Raw genomic sequence first — 15384 nt, 5'->3', positions numbered from 1 at the left:
AGATCAAGAAATTCAGCTTAGATTTCTCCTTATTATTCTATGTCACATTTGTTGTATTCTTACATGGTTAAGGCCATAAAAGTGTACTGGGCATTTATGCTTGTGTTCCTGGGATAAATTCTGTTGGAACATTTTATGTAGTAATAGCTTTTTATACCGTTTTTTCCTTTTAAATCTGAGGTCCCCCAAGTGCCTAAGGCATCAAATAATAACAATAATAAGTATGGATATGTTTTATTCCTTTCTGTTTATTTATTTTTACATTTGAAAAAAAAATAAAAACACTGATTCAAAGGGCATTCACAGATCTCCTACATAGGCTTATCTCAATTCGTTTAAAGGTGCAGTATGTATGATTTACTGACATCTAGTGGTGAAGGTAGAAATAGAAAATTAACAGAAATAAGAGAAAAAGTAAATTACAGAAACACCATAAGAACAAAAGAAGGAGCTGGTTCTTACACATTTCAGCCCATACAAGTGATTATAATTTTGTCAGCTGGATTCAGTCTAAGGGTGGACCGTTATTACTATTATGGGATGTTGCAGCTGTTTACTGTGTTGAGGAGAATGATGGAAACTGTATGTATTTCTTTCCTTCTGGTAAAACCAAAAGGGCCTCTCCATTTTTTGTCTCATCTGTCAGCAGCTCCAGGATGGCTTCAGCCACGTCAGACACACTGAAACAAGACATGACAAGGACATCCATGAAGTCGTATAAATGTGAACAAAACTCTACTTTTAAGCAAGCGAAATGCAGATTAAGATCATTTTTAAAAGTCTCGACTTACGTTAAAGTCCCCATCACTTGAATTAAGTTGCGTGTCGCATCAGCCAGGTTTGAGAATTGGCCTAACCTGACTGGGATGTTGGTCATCAGTTCTGTTTTCACGAAACCGGGACACACGGCATTAAAGCGTGTACCATATCCTGAAGCATCAGAAGCAGCCTGTCAAACAAACACAAACCATTTGATTCCCGGATTCATCGTTCACTGTTACATTTTCTAACCAATTTTTAACAAGATGTATTTTAAAATACTTTCCTTAAAAGAAAATTTTGTTTTTGGCACATTTATGTAAAAGGTAGGAGGGGTTATGCAAAAAATAATGCGTACTGCAGACTGAACTGAAAAGCTTTTAACATTTTTTAAAAATTTCTCCAGGAACTTTGTTTTTCGTTCATCTTTTTATAACAGTTAGAACAAGATTTTACTTACAGCCATGGCTCGGGTGAATCCCACCACGCCAAACTTGGTGGCTGTGTAGGTGGGACAGCTCAGGAATGGACCAATACCTAAAACAACAAAGATAAAACACATAGAATAAGATTTATTAAATTCATTTTAAACACATTCAGACACAAATCATTAAACACAAAGCTAGGCACCCAGAACAAATGGTCTGACAGGCAGGCAGACAGACCAGTGATGGGTAAATAGATGATTTAATCTGCAGTTTGTGTTGGCACCACACTCATCTCTACATTCTGGTTGATTGCACAAAATGTCAACATGGATGCAGTTTTAAAAAGTATGCAATCTGATTTTATCAATTTCAATGTCTGAAAAAGTTAGAAAAAAGTTCAAATGAATAAAGAAAAGGCTTAAGTTTCCAGATTGTATTTCTTATTCCCTTATATAAAAGATAGAAATGTGAATTTCTGCAAAAAACTTGACTGTCTTTACATTGATTTATGTTTAGATGACATATTTTAATGCACGCTTATTACATTTTTTAAACGTCATTTCTGCAGACCTTCTTACATCAGAATAATAAATTAAACCTATGATTTTTAAAACTGGGCCTTGTTTAGAGTCCACAAACTGGATTGAAGATGTTGGCTGAAGCAGGCCAAAGAGTTTCATTATCTCCAATAAACCAAGTCGTGTACTAAAATGGGCTGAAAGGCTGCTCAGTGAGGAAGAAGCCATTCCTCAAGAAGCAATAGAAAAAGCAAGATTACAGTGTGCAAATGCAAACAGGGTCAATAGGTTTTTGGAGGCAACTAATTTGGCTGTCTGCCTAAGGTCATGGTCCACTGGGAAGAAACATTTGTATCCCAGATCAAACTTTTCTATAACTTGTTGCTTCAACTTGTTCCCAGTCCCATAGAAATTGTGTGTGCAGAGCTGAAAAGCTGTGTGTGGGTAAGGAAGCCTACTGGCCGGATTCATTTACAACAGTTATGGAAAATTTGCATATCCAAAAAGAATAAAGTGAATAATTGTAAGATTAATTTAAAAAATGCAATTTATGGCATGCAAATTCTTCTTATAGGTGTCTGTCAGATAACTCCACCACTACTTCTGGCCTTTCTATAAAAGGCAATGCAAATGTTCAAGGCTCATTAAGTTCAAGCAAATCAGTGGGCAAAATGTTTTCCCTGGGACAAGAGTCAGAACTCATTTTTATGAAAAGAACTCCCTTTGCAGAGGAAGAAAACACATTTGGATGTTTGTTAAATAATTTGTTTATGTTTGCATGGTTTAACTTTGTTAAAAAGAGCCAGTGTGTGTTGCCTTGTGCTAAAATTGTAAACATTACATAAAAGGTCCTGAAGACAAATCAGTTAACACTTGCATAAAGCGCTCCAAAAAGCTCAGAAACTGAATTTTCATGATATAAAAGTAGACAATATGTGTGAGAAATAAACTGTAGGCTGGCAAGCCTTTGTAAGCTGCAAACTGGTGGCGAGTCCAACAATTTGTTTGTGCTATGGCTTCCATGCAGCCAGACACGTTTGTTGCAAAGATGTTCTTCTGGTTGTCTACCTAGACTGGTTCATTTTCTATCCAGCAACCTGTCAATTTTCAGAGGAAAGTTTTTTTCTCCATTTACCAAAAAAAACATCTGAATCCAGAGGACAATAGTTGACTAGAAGGACAGATTACTCTCCTGGCCGGGTGCAGTGTTTGAACTTTTTCACCAACATATGTTTGTTTTATATGATAGACCAACACGGAGTAGGTAGCACACAATTGTGAAGTGGTAGGAAAATCATACATGGTTTACAAATGAATACCTGTTCAGATGATTGATTGATGGATCGATGCTCTGTGAGATGTTAAAAGCTTTGAATGTTGTTTTATGACCTAAACCTGCTTTAAACCTCTCCACAGCTCCATCCCTGACCTGCCCACTGTGTTCCTTGGTCTTCATGATGCTGTTTGGTTGCTAATGTTCTCCAACAAACCTTTGAGACCTTCATAGAACAGCTGAGATTTATACTGAGATTACAATCCACACAGACTGATGCTAATTTTGGTCAGTTTAATCAGTTTTGTCTAGAAGTACATAGCTGTTGGAGATGCCCCCTCTAAGGTGACTCTACAAAGTACTGACTGGCAATGTACGCCAAATTGTGGGGGATTTTTATTTGTTAAAAATATTTCAAATCACGTACCTTTTTCCTTCCACTTCACAATTATATTGTGTTGCTCTAACCCATAAAACCCTCCATATTTATTCATTGAAGTCTGTGATTTAACATGGCAATGCCACAAAAATTGCTCACCAAACTGGCTGCAAATTGTGCAAAATTTATAAAGAGAAACACATATAAACACGTTATTTATTCAACTAAAAGAGACTACAAAGAAGCCTACAGGATGTTAGGGATGCTTCATCTGGCTGCAAGGCTCAGTATTGGGTCCAGCCTTGTTTTCCCTGTATATGTTGCCACTTGGGGTCCATTTGTTCACCCTAGACAGTGGATGTCCTTTAAACAGAAATGATCATTTCTTTTGGCAGCTTTGTTAGTCAAAAGTCAAAATCTGGGCCCTTTATTCTATTTTTGCAAGATAAGTGTTAAAAACCTCGACGTGTACCTTGATGGTTTCTTTAAACTGTATAGGCAGGTGAGAGCACTGGCCCAACCTAACTTCTTCCCTCTGGGACAGCTAGCTAAGGTAAAGCCATACCTTGCAGCTAATGTCTTTGAACCTGTTATTCATCTGTTCATTACCTGCAGATTGGACCAATGCAACCCTCCACTTTTTTTGGACCAGTCCTCTGCTCATCGTCTCCAGCTGGTCCAAGATGCAACTGCTCATCTGGTGACTGGTATGAAATGAAAGGAGCATAAAAGCCCAGTGTTGGCCACTTTACACTGGCCTGTTACACTCCTGTTACTTACTTCCAATTTAAAACTTTACTTTTTGTTTTTAAATCAATCAACGGCCAAGACCCTACATACTTATCTGAGCTCATATTTATTTAAAGTGGTCCAGTTCAAAACTGATGTTATCCATTCCAAGGTCCAAACTGGGATTTCAAGGTGGCAGAGTTTTCTGTGGCAGGTCCCAGGGATAGTCTGCCTCTAAATATCAGATCTAAACAAAACACTGGAACATTTTAATTCTCTACTGAAGACAAATATTTATAGACTTTCTTTTAGCACAAGTTGACCTAAAAAACTCGTTTTAATTGTTTTAATATGTTGTTTTTTTATTTCACTTTTTAAATATTTTTTTTTCCATCACTGCCATGCATTTTATTTTTGTTGTGTTTTAGTTTGTAAATAGTTTGGGCAGCATGAGTTGTTGGAAATGTGCTATATATTAAAAAACCTTAACCCTGACCCCTTGACCTTGGTCAAAATGATACAAAAATAATTGTGTTTGGTTTAGATTGATCAGATTTATTTGCTGTGAGCCTGGCCAGAACTAAAAGAGTTGTGATTTTACAGATTCAACAGTGAAGCAAGGAGGAGGAAGTATAATAATAGGGTGAGGTGTGTGTTCCTGAAAGGCTGCTCAGTGAGGAAGAAGCCATTCCTCAAGAAGCAATATAAAAAGCAAAATTACAGTATGGAAATGTGTGTTTAAAAGGAAATATTTAACTAAATAAAAGCTTTTTGGACAGTACCTCAAGGAAGAAAAAATAACCAATTGTTCAGAAAAAAGTAATGAGCTTAATTTCAATATCCTTTAGGTTTTAATCATTGCCATTTGATTTTAACTGCATGAAGTAGCATGATAAATCATTTACCTGCCAGAGAGGCTGTGTTGATGATAACTCCTCCTTTTCCTCCGCTCAGCTTGTTCATGTGCTCCAAAGCGATATACGTACCCCTAATGACACTGACCTGAAACACCCAGTGCAAGGAGACGTCACATTTTAATGAATAAAATACACTGTTTGCAATCTGAGTGTAAAAGCAGGCAGATGTTTGTGTCTCACTTGTTGTGAAACAACAATGCTCTAAAGTAAAGCCTAAAAAGGTTATTTATTTATAGTAAGTGATAGAGAAATGTGCCAATCTGTGGGAGCAATTCACAGTCGAATGTGTTATGGAAGTTCTCTTGTTCCTTTTTGTAGACATTAAATACAGCCGAGTGTAGCTTGTGTTTCTTACAAGGTTAATGGAGACAGTTTTCTCCCATTTGGTTTCGTTCAGTATCCCGGCGTTGTTGCATAAGATGTCGATTCCCCCGAAGGTTTCTTTGGTTTTCTGAAAAGCAGCTGGAGAGAAAAACAAGACAACTTGATTTCACTTCTGGTTTCATGTCTAAACTAAAGTTTTATTCCTTTAATATTCAGCATAAATGCTACAATTCAAGTTTGATCTGTTTTAATAATCATCTTTTGGGTAAAAAAAACGTTAATATCCACGATTCAGACTTTTGAATTCTTCTCTCTGGTTTTGGAGATGCTGGTCAGCTGTCTTTAGCTGGAGATAAGTCTTTTTACTTTAGATTGTTAAAAGTGATACTTCTGCAGATATTCACAAGATTTCAAAATCTATAGCAGCTTGTAAAAAGCAGAAAACTAGTGTATCTAAAAAAAACAGGATGTCATAACCTGTTTTATCAGATTATCTGTGTCGTTTCCCTGAAATTCGAATCTGATGCCAGATACTGTGTTCATAAAACAAGTCAGATCATCAAGCTGCTGCTCTGATGAAGCATTTAATACTGAATGCATAATTGTCATTCAAAATTTTCATCACTTCATTTTGATTGCCTAAAATTTAGGACGGACCTTTGATCTGCATTATATTACCAAAACCTTTGGGTCACCTCTCAAAAACATTGAATTCAAGTACTCCAATAAAACCCAGCACCTAGGGATTCAGACTGCTTCTACAGACATTTGGGAGAGAATGGTTTCGCTCTCAGAACCTGAGTGAATACCAGCTTTGGTACCTTATTGGGACGTCACCTGTGCAATGAGCACACCAAGTAGTCATAAGTGCATGAAATTTCCTCAAGAAACGGTGGTAAACCAAACAAACCAAAGGTCAAAAAGCATTTGCCATTTGTTCATAAAACAAGATGGGGAATGCACAACTGGCTTTTTTGCTTGTGATGTTTGTAAAAGTACATTTAAATATGAATCTTGCTTAAAGTATAAAACAACAACAACAACAGTCAGGTCTTAAATACGGCAGGTGAGAGGAAGTCAGAACACTGCAAGAAAAGGTCCACCAACCATCGTTGCTCAGCACATAAACCCTCCCCTCAACAATCCTGAGGTCATCTGAAAGCCCTGCCCCCACACCAGGAATGGGTTTTCATGTGTCATCGGCTCCATCAAAGCCTTATGTCTCAAAGTTTTGGATGCAGTTTTGTGCTTCAGCATGCCAAGACCTTTTCCGGTTCCCAACGTTGTGGGAACAGTTTGGAGATGGCTGTTCCAACATGGCTGCCCACCACTGCATAAACCAAGGTCCATAAAAACATGTTTGAGTGAGTTTGGTGTAGAAGAACTTTACTGTCCTGACCTCAACCTGTTATAATACCATTGCATGAAATTAGAATGGCGTCAGGGTGCGTCGTCCCACATCAGTGTCTGACCTCACAAATATGCTTCTGGAACAAATCCCTAAACCTTGTGGAAAGCTAACCTGGAAGAGATGAAGCTGTGATAGCTGCGAAGGGATGGCCAACTTCTTAATAAACCCTATGGATTAAGAAAGATCCAATGTGTTTGAAGGCAAACAAATACGTTTGGCCATATAATGCATATTTAAAAAGAAACACATCATGTGATCACGGTGGTAATTAACCACCCGTATGTAGATATGTGTAGTAACTTGTTTTAATGTTTTCTGGTTGTATCTTTTGGCTCTGGTTTGTAGTTATGTACTTGTTTGAACTGGATTTTGTTTATCCAGCTTTCCCATCAGAAATATGTGATAGATATTCAGTCACTTGTTTTGTTATACCAAAAACAAATTACAGACAAATTATTTTATTTAACTGATAAATATTCCTGAATGCCATTTATTGTGACAATACTAGTTATTATTTTATTAAGGTATGTTTCACAAAGCCAGAATCTGAGTGGTCTGTATGGATTTATGTAATTAGGTTTTTATCAGAAACCAAGGAAACGTACATGGTTATTTGATTTTAAAATGCAAGCTGTTTGTCAAGAAACATATGAGCAGAAATTCAAAACACTTTTCATTTTCTATTCATATTTGAAATCCTTTATTGGCCAATTTTTTTCCATATCCATACAGTCACCTAATTCCATGACCATCGTAGCTATACTGTGACTGTAGGGGGCGCTGTTCCTTTTGCATGGCAAGAGGCAGGGTAAGTCCTAGACAAACCACCAGTCCATCACATGCTGTTTCTTCTGTACACCTCAAATATGTTGCATAGATAAATATGTAATCCTATATTCTCAGGATGAAAAGAAAATTAAATCGTATTTAAATGTCTGCTCATCTGAGAAAAACGACTCATATCTCGCTTTAATTATTAGTATATTTAAATAAAAATCAAATATTTACTGTCTGGTTTCCTGATGAGAAAATGTAATGAACAAGACGTGCACAGTCCCCTTACACCCAGCTGTACAGTTAAATTCCTCATTGCCATGATATGCTATGTTCCCTGGATGTTATTTGTAATTTTGCAGTTAAATTTACAGAGTTCACCGATGTTGCCTCTTCGTGCAGTTTTGTTCATTTTCTTTCAAAGTCTCCTTGTTGTTCTGCCTCCAGCTCAGATGTTTGCTCACATTATCACTGTAATGAAAATCCTTCAGTGTTTGTTCAAGAGTAACAAGAGACAAACTGGACAAACAGAAAATGTAATGCATCATGTTACAACTCAAACCAGCAAACATAGGAAAACATCTAAAAGTTTGCTTGTTTTCTGTTCTCAGGTGTTCTTACATGCAGTCAGTCGCCTGGAATTACTGGAACAACCCAAAGTAAGAATTTGACAGGTTGCAGTTAAAAAGAAACGTGATTAATCCTGGCTTTGTGGTCTTTCTGGTTTCTGTTAAACACCAAGAGGCCGAACAGTTTCATGTGTTTGCAGAAATTAATAATACTTCAGCTCTCTGTTTTTAACATTCATGTGTTCATATGTTACCTTTGATCTGCTCCTCTGATTCAACATCACACTTCAGGAACAAAGTTTTCCCTGCTCCATACTGCTTTTTCAAGGACTCCGCTGCACTCTCTCCTGCAGCCTCATTTATATCCCAGAGGGCCACCTGTACAGGTGAGGAGATACAGATTGTTGTAAAAGTTGTTGAAAACACATGCAGTCAGATCTATCTGACCTAGAGTGACTCCTACTGTAAACAGATTTATCTTCAGTTGTGTTGCAGGACATTGTCCCCATTAAAGGACAGTTCTCTTGACAAACAGCCTGCTGTAGGTTTAAATGAAGGGTACCTAGGGGTTTAGCATACCAAACAAGGGCATTTTATGTCATATTTGTGCTACAAAGTGGTTTGTTATAGCAAAAAGAACAAATTCTTTATTCAGGGGCACCAGGGTAAATGGAGTTGAATACCACTGGATAACCCGCTTTAATTTCTTATTTAGGAAACATTTTGGAAGCCATGCATCATTTTCCTTTGTGTTGGTCTGTCATGAAAACCCAATGTAATGTCCCTAATCTATAATGTTGTTAACAGTGGATCCAGAAGAACAGGAGCTGGAAACAGTGACCTTTTGTTCTTAACGCATGAACCAAAATGAGTATTATCAGCCTTTTCTGCACAGCTTTTCTCTACCAACTATGCACATCTACAACCTGCAATTTTTGCACAACGTCCTTTGGAAAATACATCAAACTCAGTCAGACTAGGTGGAGAAGATCTCTGAGAACATCATTTTTTCAAGTCTCACCACAGACTCTCAATTGAATTCAGGTCTGGACTTCAACTAGGCCAGGGGAGGTCAGCTCTAGTACTCCTGCATGTTTAAGGTTTTTCTCTGGTTCTGGGGTTGAATATGAATGCATCCCCCCAGCATGATGGTGCCACCTCTGTGTTTCACCATGGAGATAGATTGGGCATGGTAATGTGCAGCATTAGTTTTCTGCCACACATAAGGTTTACAATTTGGCCAAAAAGCAACATTTTGGTCTTATCTAACAAGAACCCTGTCGTCCAATAAAATACACTGAAAAGGTCCAATGGTTTTCTTTCTTTAGGTTGTTTATTTTTGTCCATTTTAATGCTTGTTGGCAAACATCTTTTAGGTGCATCACCACCGTATTCTAAGTTGAATTGGACCAGGATTGCTCCCAACCATATGTGCACTAAGCTCTAGTTTCCTTGTTTTACTTCAAAATGTAATTATAGGTCTACTTTGTCATTCAAACTTGTTTAACCCATATTGATATGCTGTTTCTTTTGAATGCTATGTTTACCAACTGCCTAGCATGTTGCTATTTAAAACACCCAAAACACTGTCCACTGTCTTCCTCTTTATCACAGTATTCAGTTCAACCTGGAGCATGTTTGTTCCTCATGTGCATACAATATTATTAACCGTGTACGATATATACAGGATTATATCTACCCCTTTCTCTACCATCTTAGTTATCTTACATTTTCTTCTAATTTGCATCTTTGTTATAAATTTAGCCTTATTGTAGCTCAGTTTTAAACCAGATTAACAAATCTTATCAATAATCTCGTTGCTTTCTTTACCCGTATCTGCTTGGACTAATCTGAATTTCCTTTCTGTTTAAATGTTCTCACCATGCTGATGACTGAATGAGCTGCATCTGATACCATGGTATCTGACAGCATAGGATGGACACTTGTTAGTTAATTGCTGGATTCTTAAAAGTTTGATCTCCTGTCCAACTTAAACTCATCAGAACTGTTAAAACTTCACCTTTATGATGGTGTTGTGCTGACACCATCGTACCACTGACTTTTTTCCATTTTGTCATGTTACAACCATTTCAATGTATTTTTTTCTTTTTTGGGATTGTATGTGATATACAGAAAGTTGTGCATCATTGTGAAGTAGAGGGAAAACATGGTTTTTAACCTTTTTTACAGATACATATCTGTTAGGGTTGGTATGCATTTGTTTTCAGCCCCCCAACAGCCCATGTTTTTTTCTTGACCAACTTTGCACATACACAAACTGAAATATTTGCCCGTTCGTCTTCGTAAAATAGCCCAAGCTCTGTCAGATTGGATTGAGAATGTCTGTGGACATAAATATTTTTGTCTTGCTACAGATTCTCAATTAGATTTAGTTCTTGACTTTGACTGTGCCATTCTAGCACATTTGATCCATACTATTCCATTGTAGCTCTGGCTGTATGTTTAGGGTCATTGTCCTGCTGGAAGGTGGACAGCCTGAAGTCTTTTGCAGCCATTAACAGGTTTTCTTCCAGGATTGTCCTGGATTTAACTCCATTTCTCTCCCCATTAACTCTGACCAGCTTCACTGTCCTCTTCACTGAAGAAAACAATCCCCACAGCATGATGCTACCACCACCACGTTTCACAATGGTCAAGGTGTGTTAACTATGATGCCCAGTTTTTCGTTTCCGCAACAAAAAGACAAACATTTTCAAATTTGATTTCAAAATCTTAGAACTTCGGGCATTTTTGCACACTCTTTTTAAAATTCTAAGATTTTGATGATGACAACGGCCAGCCTAAGCATCCGGGGATCGGGCCGCCGAGGTCTCCACCTTCGTCTGTCGCCCAATCCTCTTTGCACCGGTCCCTCACGGTTCCCCCTGCAGGTGGTGGGCCCACTGGGGGATGGTCTCGCGTCTCTCGTTCAGGCTTGGCCCGGCCGGGTCCTGCGAGGAGCAACCCAGCCACCAGGCGCTCTCCGACGAGTCCCGACCCCAGGCCTGGCTCCAGGGTGGGACCCTGGCTTCGCCATACCGGGCGACGTCACGTGCCTCGATTTTGTAGTCGTCATGAGGGGTTCTGGATAGTGCCCCTCCCGGGGACTCCATTATTCTGCTGGGGGACTTCAACGCCCACGTGGGAAACGACAGTGACACCTGGAGAGGCGTGATCAGGAGGAATGGCCTCCCCGATCTGAATCCGAGTGGTGTTTTGTTATTGGACTTCTGTGCTAGACACGGATTGTCCATAATGAACACCATGTTCAAACATAAGGGTGTCCATCAGTGGACTTGGCACCAGGACACCCTAGGCAGGAGGTCGATGATCGACTTTGTTGTTGTATCATCAGATCTTCGGCCGCATGTTTTGGACACTCGGGTGAAGAGAGGGGCTGAGCTGTCCACTGATCACCACCTGGTGGTGAGTTGGATCCGCTGAAGGAGGAGAAAGCCGGACAGACTTGGCAGGCTCAAGCGCATAGTGAGGGTCTGTTGGGAACGTCTGGCGGACCCCTTTGCCAGAGATGTATTCAACTCTCACCTCCGGGAGAGCTTCGACCAGATCCCGGGGGATGTTGGAGACATAGAGTCCGAGTGGACCATGTTCTCCGCATCTATTGTCGATGCTGCCACCCGTAGCTGCGGCCGTAAGGTCTGCTGTGCCTGTCGCGGCGGCAATCCCCGAACCCGGTGGTGGACACAGACAGTAAGGGACGCTGTCAAGCTGAAGAAGGAGTCCTATCGGCAGTGGTTGGCTTGTGGGACTCCTGAGGCGTCTGACGGGTACCGTGGGGCCAAGCGTGCTGCGGCCCGGGCTGTGGCAGAGGAAAACCTCGGACCTGGGAGGAGTTCGGTGAGGCCATGGAGAAGGACTACCGGTTGGCCTCAAAGCGATTCTGGCAAACCATCCGACGCCTCAGGAGGGGGAAGCAGTGCTTCGCCAACACTGTTTATAGTGGGGGTGGGAGGCTGCTGACCTCGACTGGGGACATTATCGGGCGGTGGAAGGAGTACTTCGAGGATCTCCTCAATCCTGCCATCACGCATTCCCTGGTGGAAACAGAGGCTGGGGACTCGGGGTTGGACTCTTTCATCACCCAGGCTGAAGTCACCGAGGTGGTTAAAAAGCTCCGCGGTGGCAGGGCTTCGGGGTTGGATGAGATCCGCCCTGAGTACCTCAAGTCTCTGGATGTTGTGGGGCTGTCATGGTTGACACGCCTCTTCAACACTGCGTGGCGGTCGGGGACAGTGCCTTTGGATTGGCAGACTGGGGTGGTGGTCCCCCTTCATAAGAAGGGGGACCGGAGGGTGTGTTCCAACTACAGGGGGATCACACTCCTCAGCCTCCCTGGTAAGGCCTACGCCACGGTATTGGAGAGGAGAGTCCGGCCAATAGTCAAACCCCGGCTTCAGGAGGAGCAGTGTGGTTTTCGTCCCGGCCGTGGAACACTGGACCAGCTCTATACCCTCTACAGGGTACTCGAGGGTTCATGGGATTTTGCCCAACCGGTCCACATGTGTTTTGTGGACCTGGAGAAAGCATTCGACTGTGTCCCTCGTGATGCCCTGTGGGGGGTGCTCCAGGAGTATGGAATCGGGGGCCCTTTACTAGGAGCCATCTGGTCCCTGTACGAGCGGAGCAGGAGTTTGGTCCGCATTGCCAGCACTAAGTTGGACCTGTTCCCAGTGCATGTTGGACTCCAGCAGGGCTGCCCTTTGTCACCGGTCCTGTTCATAACTTTTATGGACAGGATTTCTAGACGCAGCCAAGGGCCGGAGGGGGTCGGGTTTCAGTGGATTTCGTCTCTTCTTTTTGCAGATGACGTGGTCCTGCTGGCCCCCTCTAGCCAAGACCTACAGCATGCGCTGGGGCGGTTCGCAGCTGAGTGTGAAGCGGCTGGGATGAAGATCAGCTCCTCCAAGTCCGAAGCCATGGTTCTTGACCGGAAAAGGGTGGCTTGTCCTCTTCAGGTTGGAGGGGAGTTCCTGCCTCAAGTGGAGGAGTTTAAGTATCTCGGGGTCTTGTTCACGAGCGAGGGAAGAATGGAGCGGGAGATCGACAGACGGATCGGTGCGTCTGCCACAGTAATGGGGGCGCTGTGCCGGTCCGTTGTGGTGAAGAGAGAGCTGAGCCGAAAAGCAAAGTTCTCGATTTACCGGTCGGTCTACGTTCCTACCCTCACCTATGGCCATGAACTTTGGGTCATGACTGAAAGAACGAGATCCAGGATACAAGCGGCTGAAATGAGCTTCCTCCGTAGGGTGGCCGGGCACTCCCTTAGAGATAGGGTGAGGAGCTCGGCCATCCAGGAGGAGCTCGGAGTAGAGCTGCTGCTCCTCCACATTGAGAGGAGCCAGTTGAGGTGGCTCGGGCATCTATACCGGATGCCTCCTGGACGCCTTCCTTGGGAGGTGTTCCAGGCACGTCCCACCGGGAGGAGGCCCAGGGGACGGCCCAGGACACGCTGGAGGGACTATGTCTCTCGACTGGCCTGGGAACACCTTGGGCTCCCCCTGGAGGAACTGGAGGAGGTGTCTGGAGAGAGGGACGTCTGGGCGTCTCTGCTGAGTCTGCTGCCCCCGCGACCCGGTCCTGGATAAGCAGAAGACGACGAGTACGAGTACGAGATGATGACAACGGAGCCACTGTTAGCCTTGGGATTCTTTGTAAATACAGACCCTGATTTGTGGAGTGCTTTGACTAATAGTTGTCTTGTCAACAAGATCTGTGTAAGATGTTCAAAGCTTGAGATGTTGTTTTATATAATTTAACCCTGCTTTAAACTTTGAAACAACCTCCTCCCTGACCTGTCTGCTGTGTTCCTTGGTCTTCATGCTGTTCTCTAATGTTCTGCAACAAACTGAACTTTGTTGTTGTTATATCCCATGAAAAAGTTCAAGGGGTGTGAATACATTTGCAAGACACAATCTGGCTTCGAAGTAAACTATAGTCCTCTGGTTTGTGAAATTTAGTGGGTAAACAAACAAAACATTCCTTTCAAAATGAACTGAAAATTATTATTTATTTTTTAGTTGGAACCAGTATTCGAAGGAAGAACATCAGAAAACCAGCGGAACACCTCTCCAAGAAACCACAAAGCTGCTTAAAAGCTGATTATAGGCTACATTAATGATGTGTATCTTAGTACTTCTGTACAGTAGGTCTCACAGTTTGATTTATTTACTCTGGGAATGAGGTCATGACCAGCCGTACCATGTTCTGGCTGTAGGATAGAAACATTTCCAATTTATTTCTCCAAAGTTTATGGATTCAAACACTGTGGCAACATGTTGACTAACCGAGGTTTTATGATTTAATTAGGTATAAACCATCAGAAGAGCATTTAAGCAGTTATTATTGCAGCTATCATTACATTTAATAAGGCACATTTTGGTTTTTAACTATAGGTTTTAGTTATTGATGTCAAGCAGACGGTTTTAAGATTGCTCACCCTTACACCCTGACTCCTTTTAAATAAGCAACATAAACACAAAGAAAACATTTTACCAATCAATCAATAAGAAGAGGATAAAATAACGGTTAGTTCTGACCAACTAGTTTGTTTAAACTTAATGAGCATTGATCTTGTGGCTTGCCCCTCTTCCATCAGGAGACCAGGTAGACACTGAAAACAACATGAACATGAGCCCAGCTCTCACCTTGGCTCCGTTTTGCAGGAGGATCTCCACCACAGCTCTTCCTATGCCCACGGCCGCTCCGGTCACCACCGCGTTTTTACCTTCCAAAGCCATTTCTGCTGTGCAGCAGGGAGAATCTCTTCAGCTTCGGGAACCTGCAGAAAATCAGTAATCCTGGTTGCAGTGAAACCCGATTTTAACTATCACCTCCCACAACTTTCGCCGCCCACAACGTCCAGACTTGCGGGTTCCAACATGCATTCCTGATTTTTTTCACCTCAAATAAAGAGTGGGAAGATATGGGGATCCTAACAAAACAACTGCTTTAGAGAACATTATAGAAAACCAAATGGGAAACGGGATTTTGAAACAGACGCGTCTAAGTGGGCAGCATATATCTAAAAACTGAGCTGGCTCGGATACCTTTTTATTATTACACCATAAGGATTAGTTTGGGAAGTATGTGACTCAATGTTTTTCTTTTTTTTCGTCTCTCTGGTGATTCGTTTGGAAAACATCTTCCAAAGTCCAAGGAACACCAAGGCTCATTCTGTAACAGTTTACCAACCATGGTAACGCAACTTATTTATGCTTTTGTTCCCATTTTGTTTGGACCCACGTTAATAAGTGAACCATAAATAAACTATTCCGGTTTACAG

General features: G+C 41.6%; 1 protein-coding gene across 1 annotated transcript; it reads right to left on the bottom strand.

Moving 5' to 3' along the window:
- Positions 1 to 228: 228 nt before the first annotated feature.
- zgc:56585 (uncharacterized protein LOC393297 homolog) lies at positions 229 to 15043 on the bottom strand. The gene is made up of 7 exons (XM_047379382.1): positions 14747 to 15043; positions 8336 to 8459; positions 5359 to 5465; positions 4992 to 5088; positions 1220 to 1296; positions 792 to 949; positions 229 to 680 (listed from the first exon to the last, which is right to left on the bottom strand). The coding sequence occupies exons 1-7, from the start codon at positions 14837 to 14839 to the stop codon at positions 554 to 556; spliced, it is 783 nt and encodes a 260-aa protein (XP_047235338.1). The 5' UTR covers positions 14840 to 15043; the 3' UTR covers positions 229 to 553.
- Positions 15044 to 15384: the final 341 nt, after the last annotated feature.

Source organism: Girardinichthys multiradiatus, chromosome 11 (genome assembly GCF_021462225.1).
Source record: "Girardinichthys multiradiatus isolate DD_20200921_A chromosome 11, DD_fGirMul_XY1, whole genome shotgun sequence".
Taxonomy (NCBI): Eukaryota; Metazoa; Chordata; class Actinopteri; order Cyprinodontiformes; family Goodeidae; genus Girardinichthys; species Girardinichthys multiradiatus.
Note: the sequence above shows the minus strand (reverse complement) of the source record. Positions and strands in the feature narration are given on the sequence as shown.

Bases quoted from the DNA above. Each gene is read 5' to 3' on its own strand.
- zgc:56585 (XM_047379382.1), bottom strand. From the start codon at position 14,839: ATGGCTTTGGAAGGTAAAAACGCGGTGGTGACCGGAGCGGCCGTGGGC. The intron at 5,089-5,358 runs GTAAGAAACACA...TGGGTGTTTCAG, and splicing joins AAACTGTCTCCATTAACCTT to GTCAGTGTCATTAGGGGTAC. The intron at 1,297-4,991 runs GTAAATGATTTA...TTGTTGTTTTAG, and splicing joins CAACACAGCCTCTCTGGCAG to GTATTGGTCCATTCCTGAGC.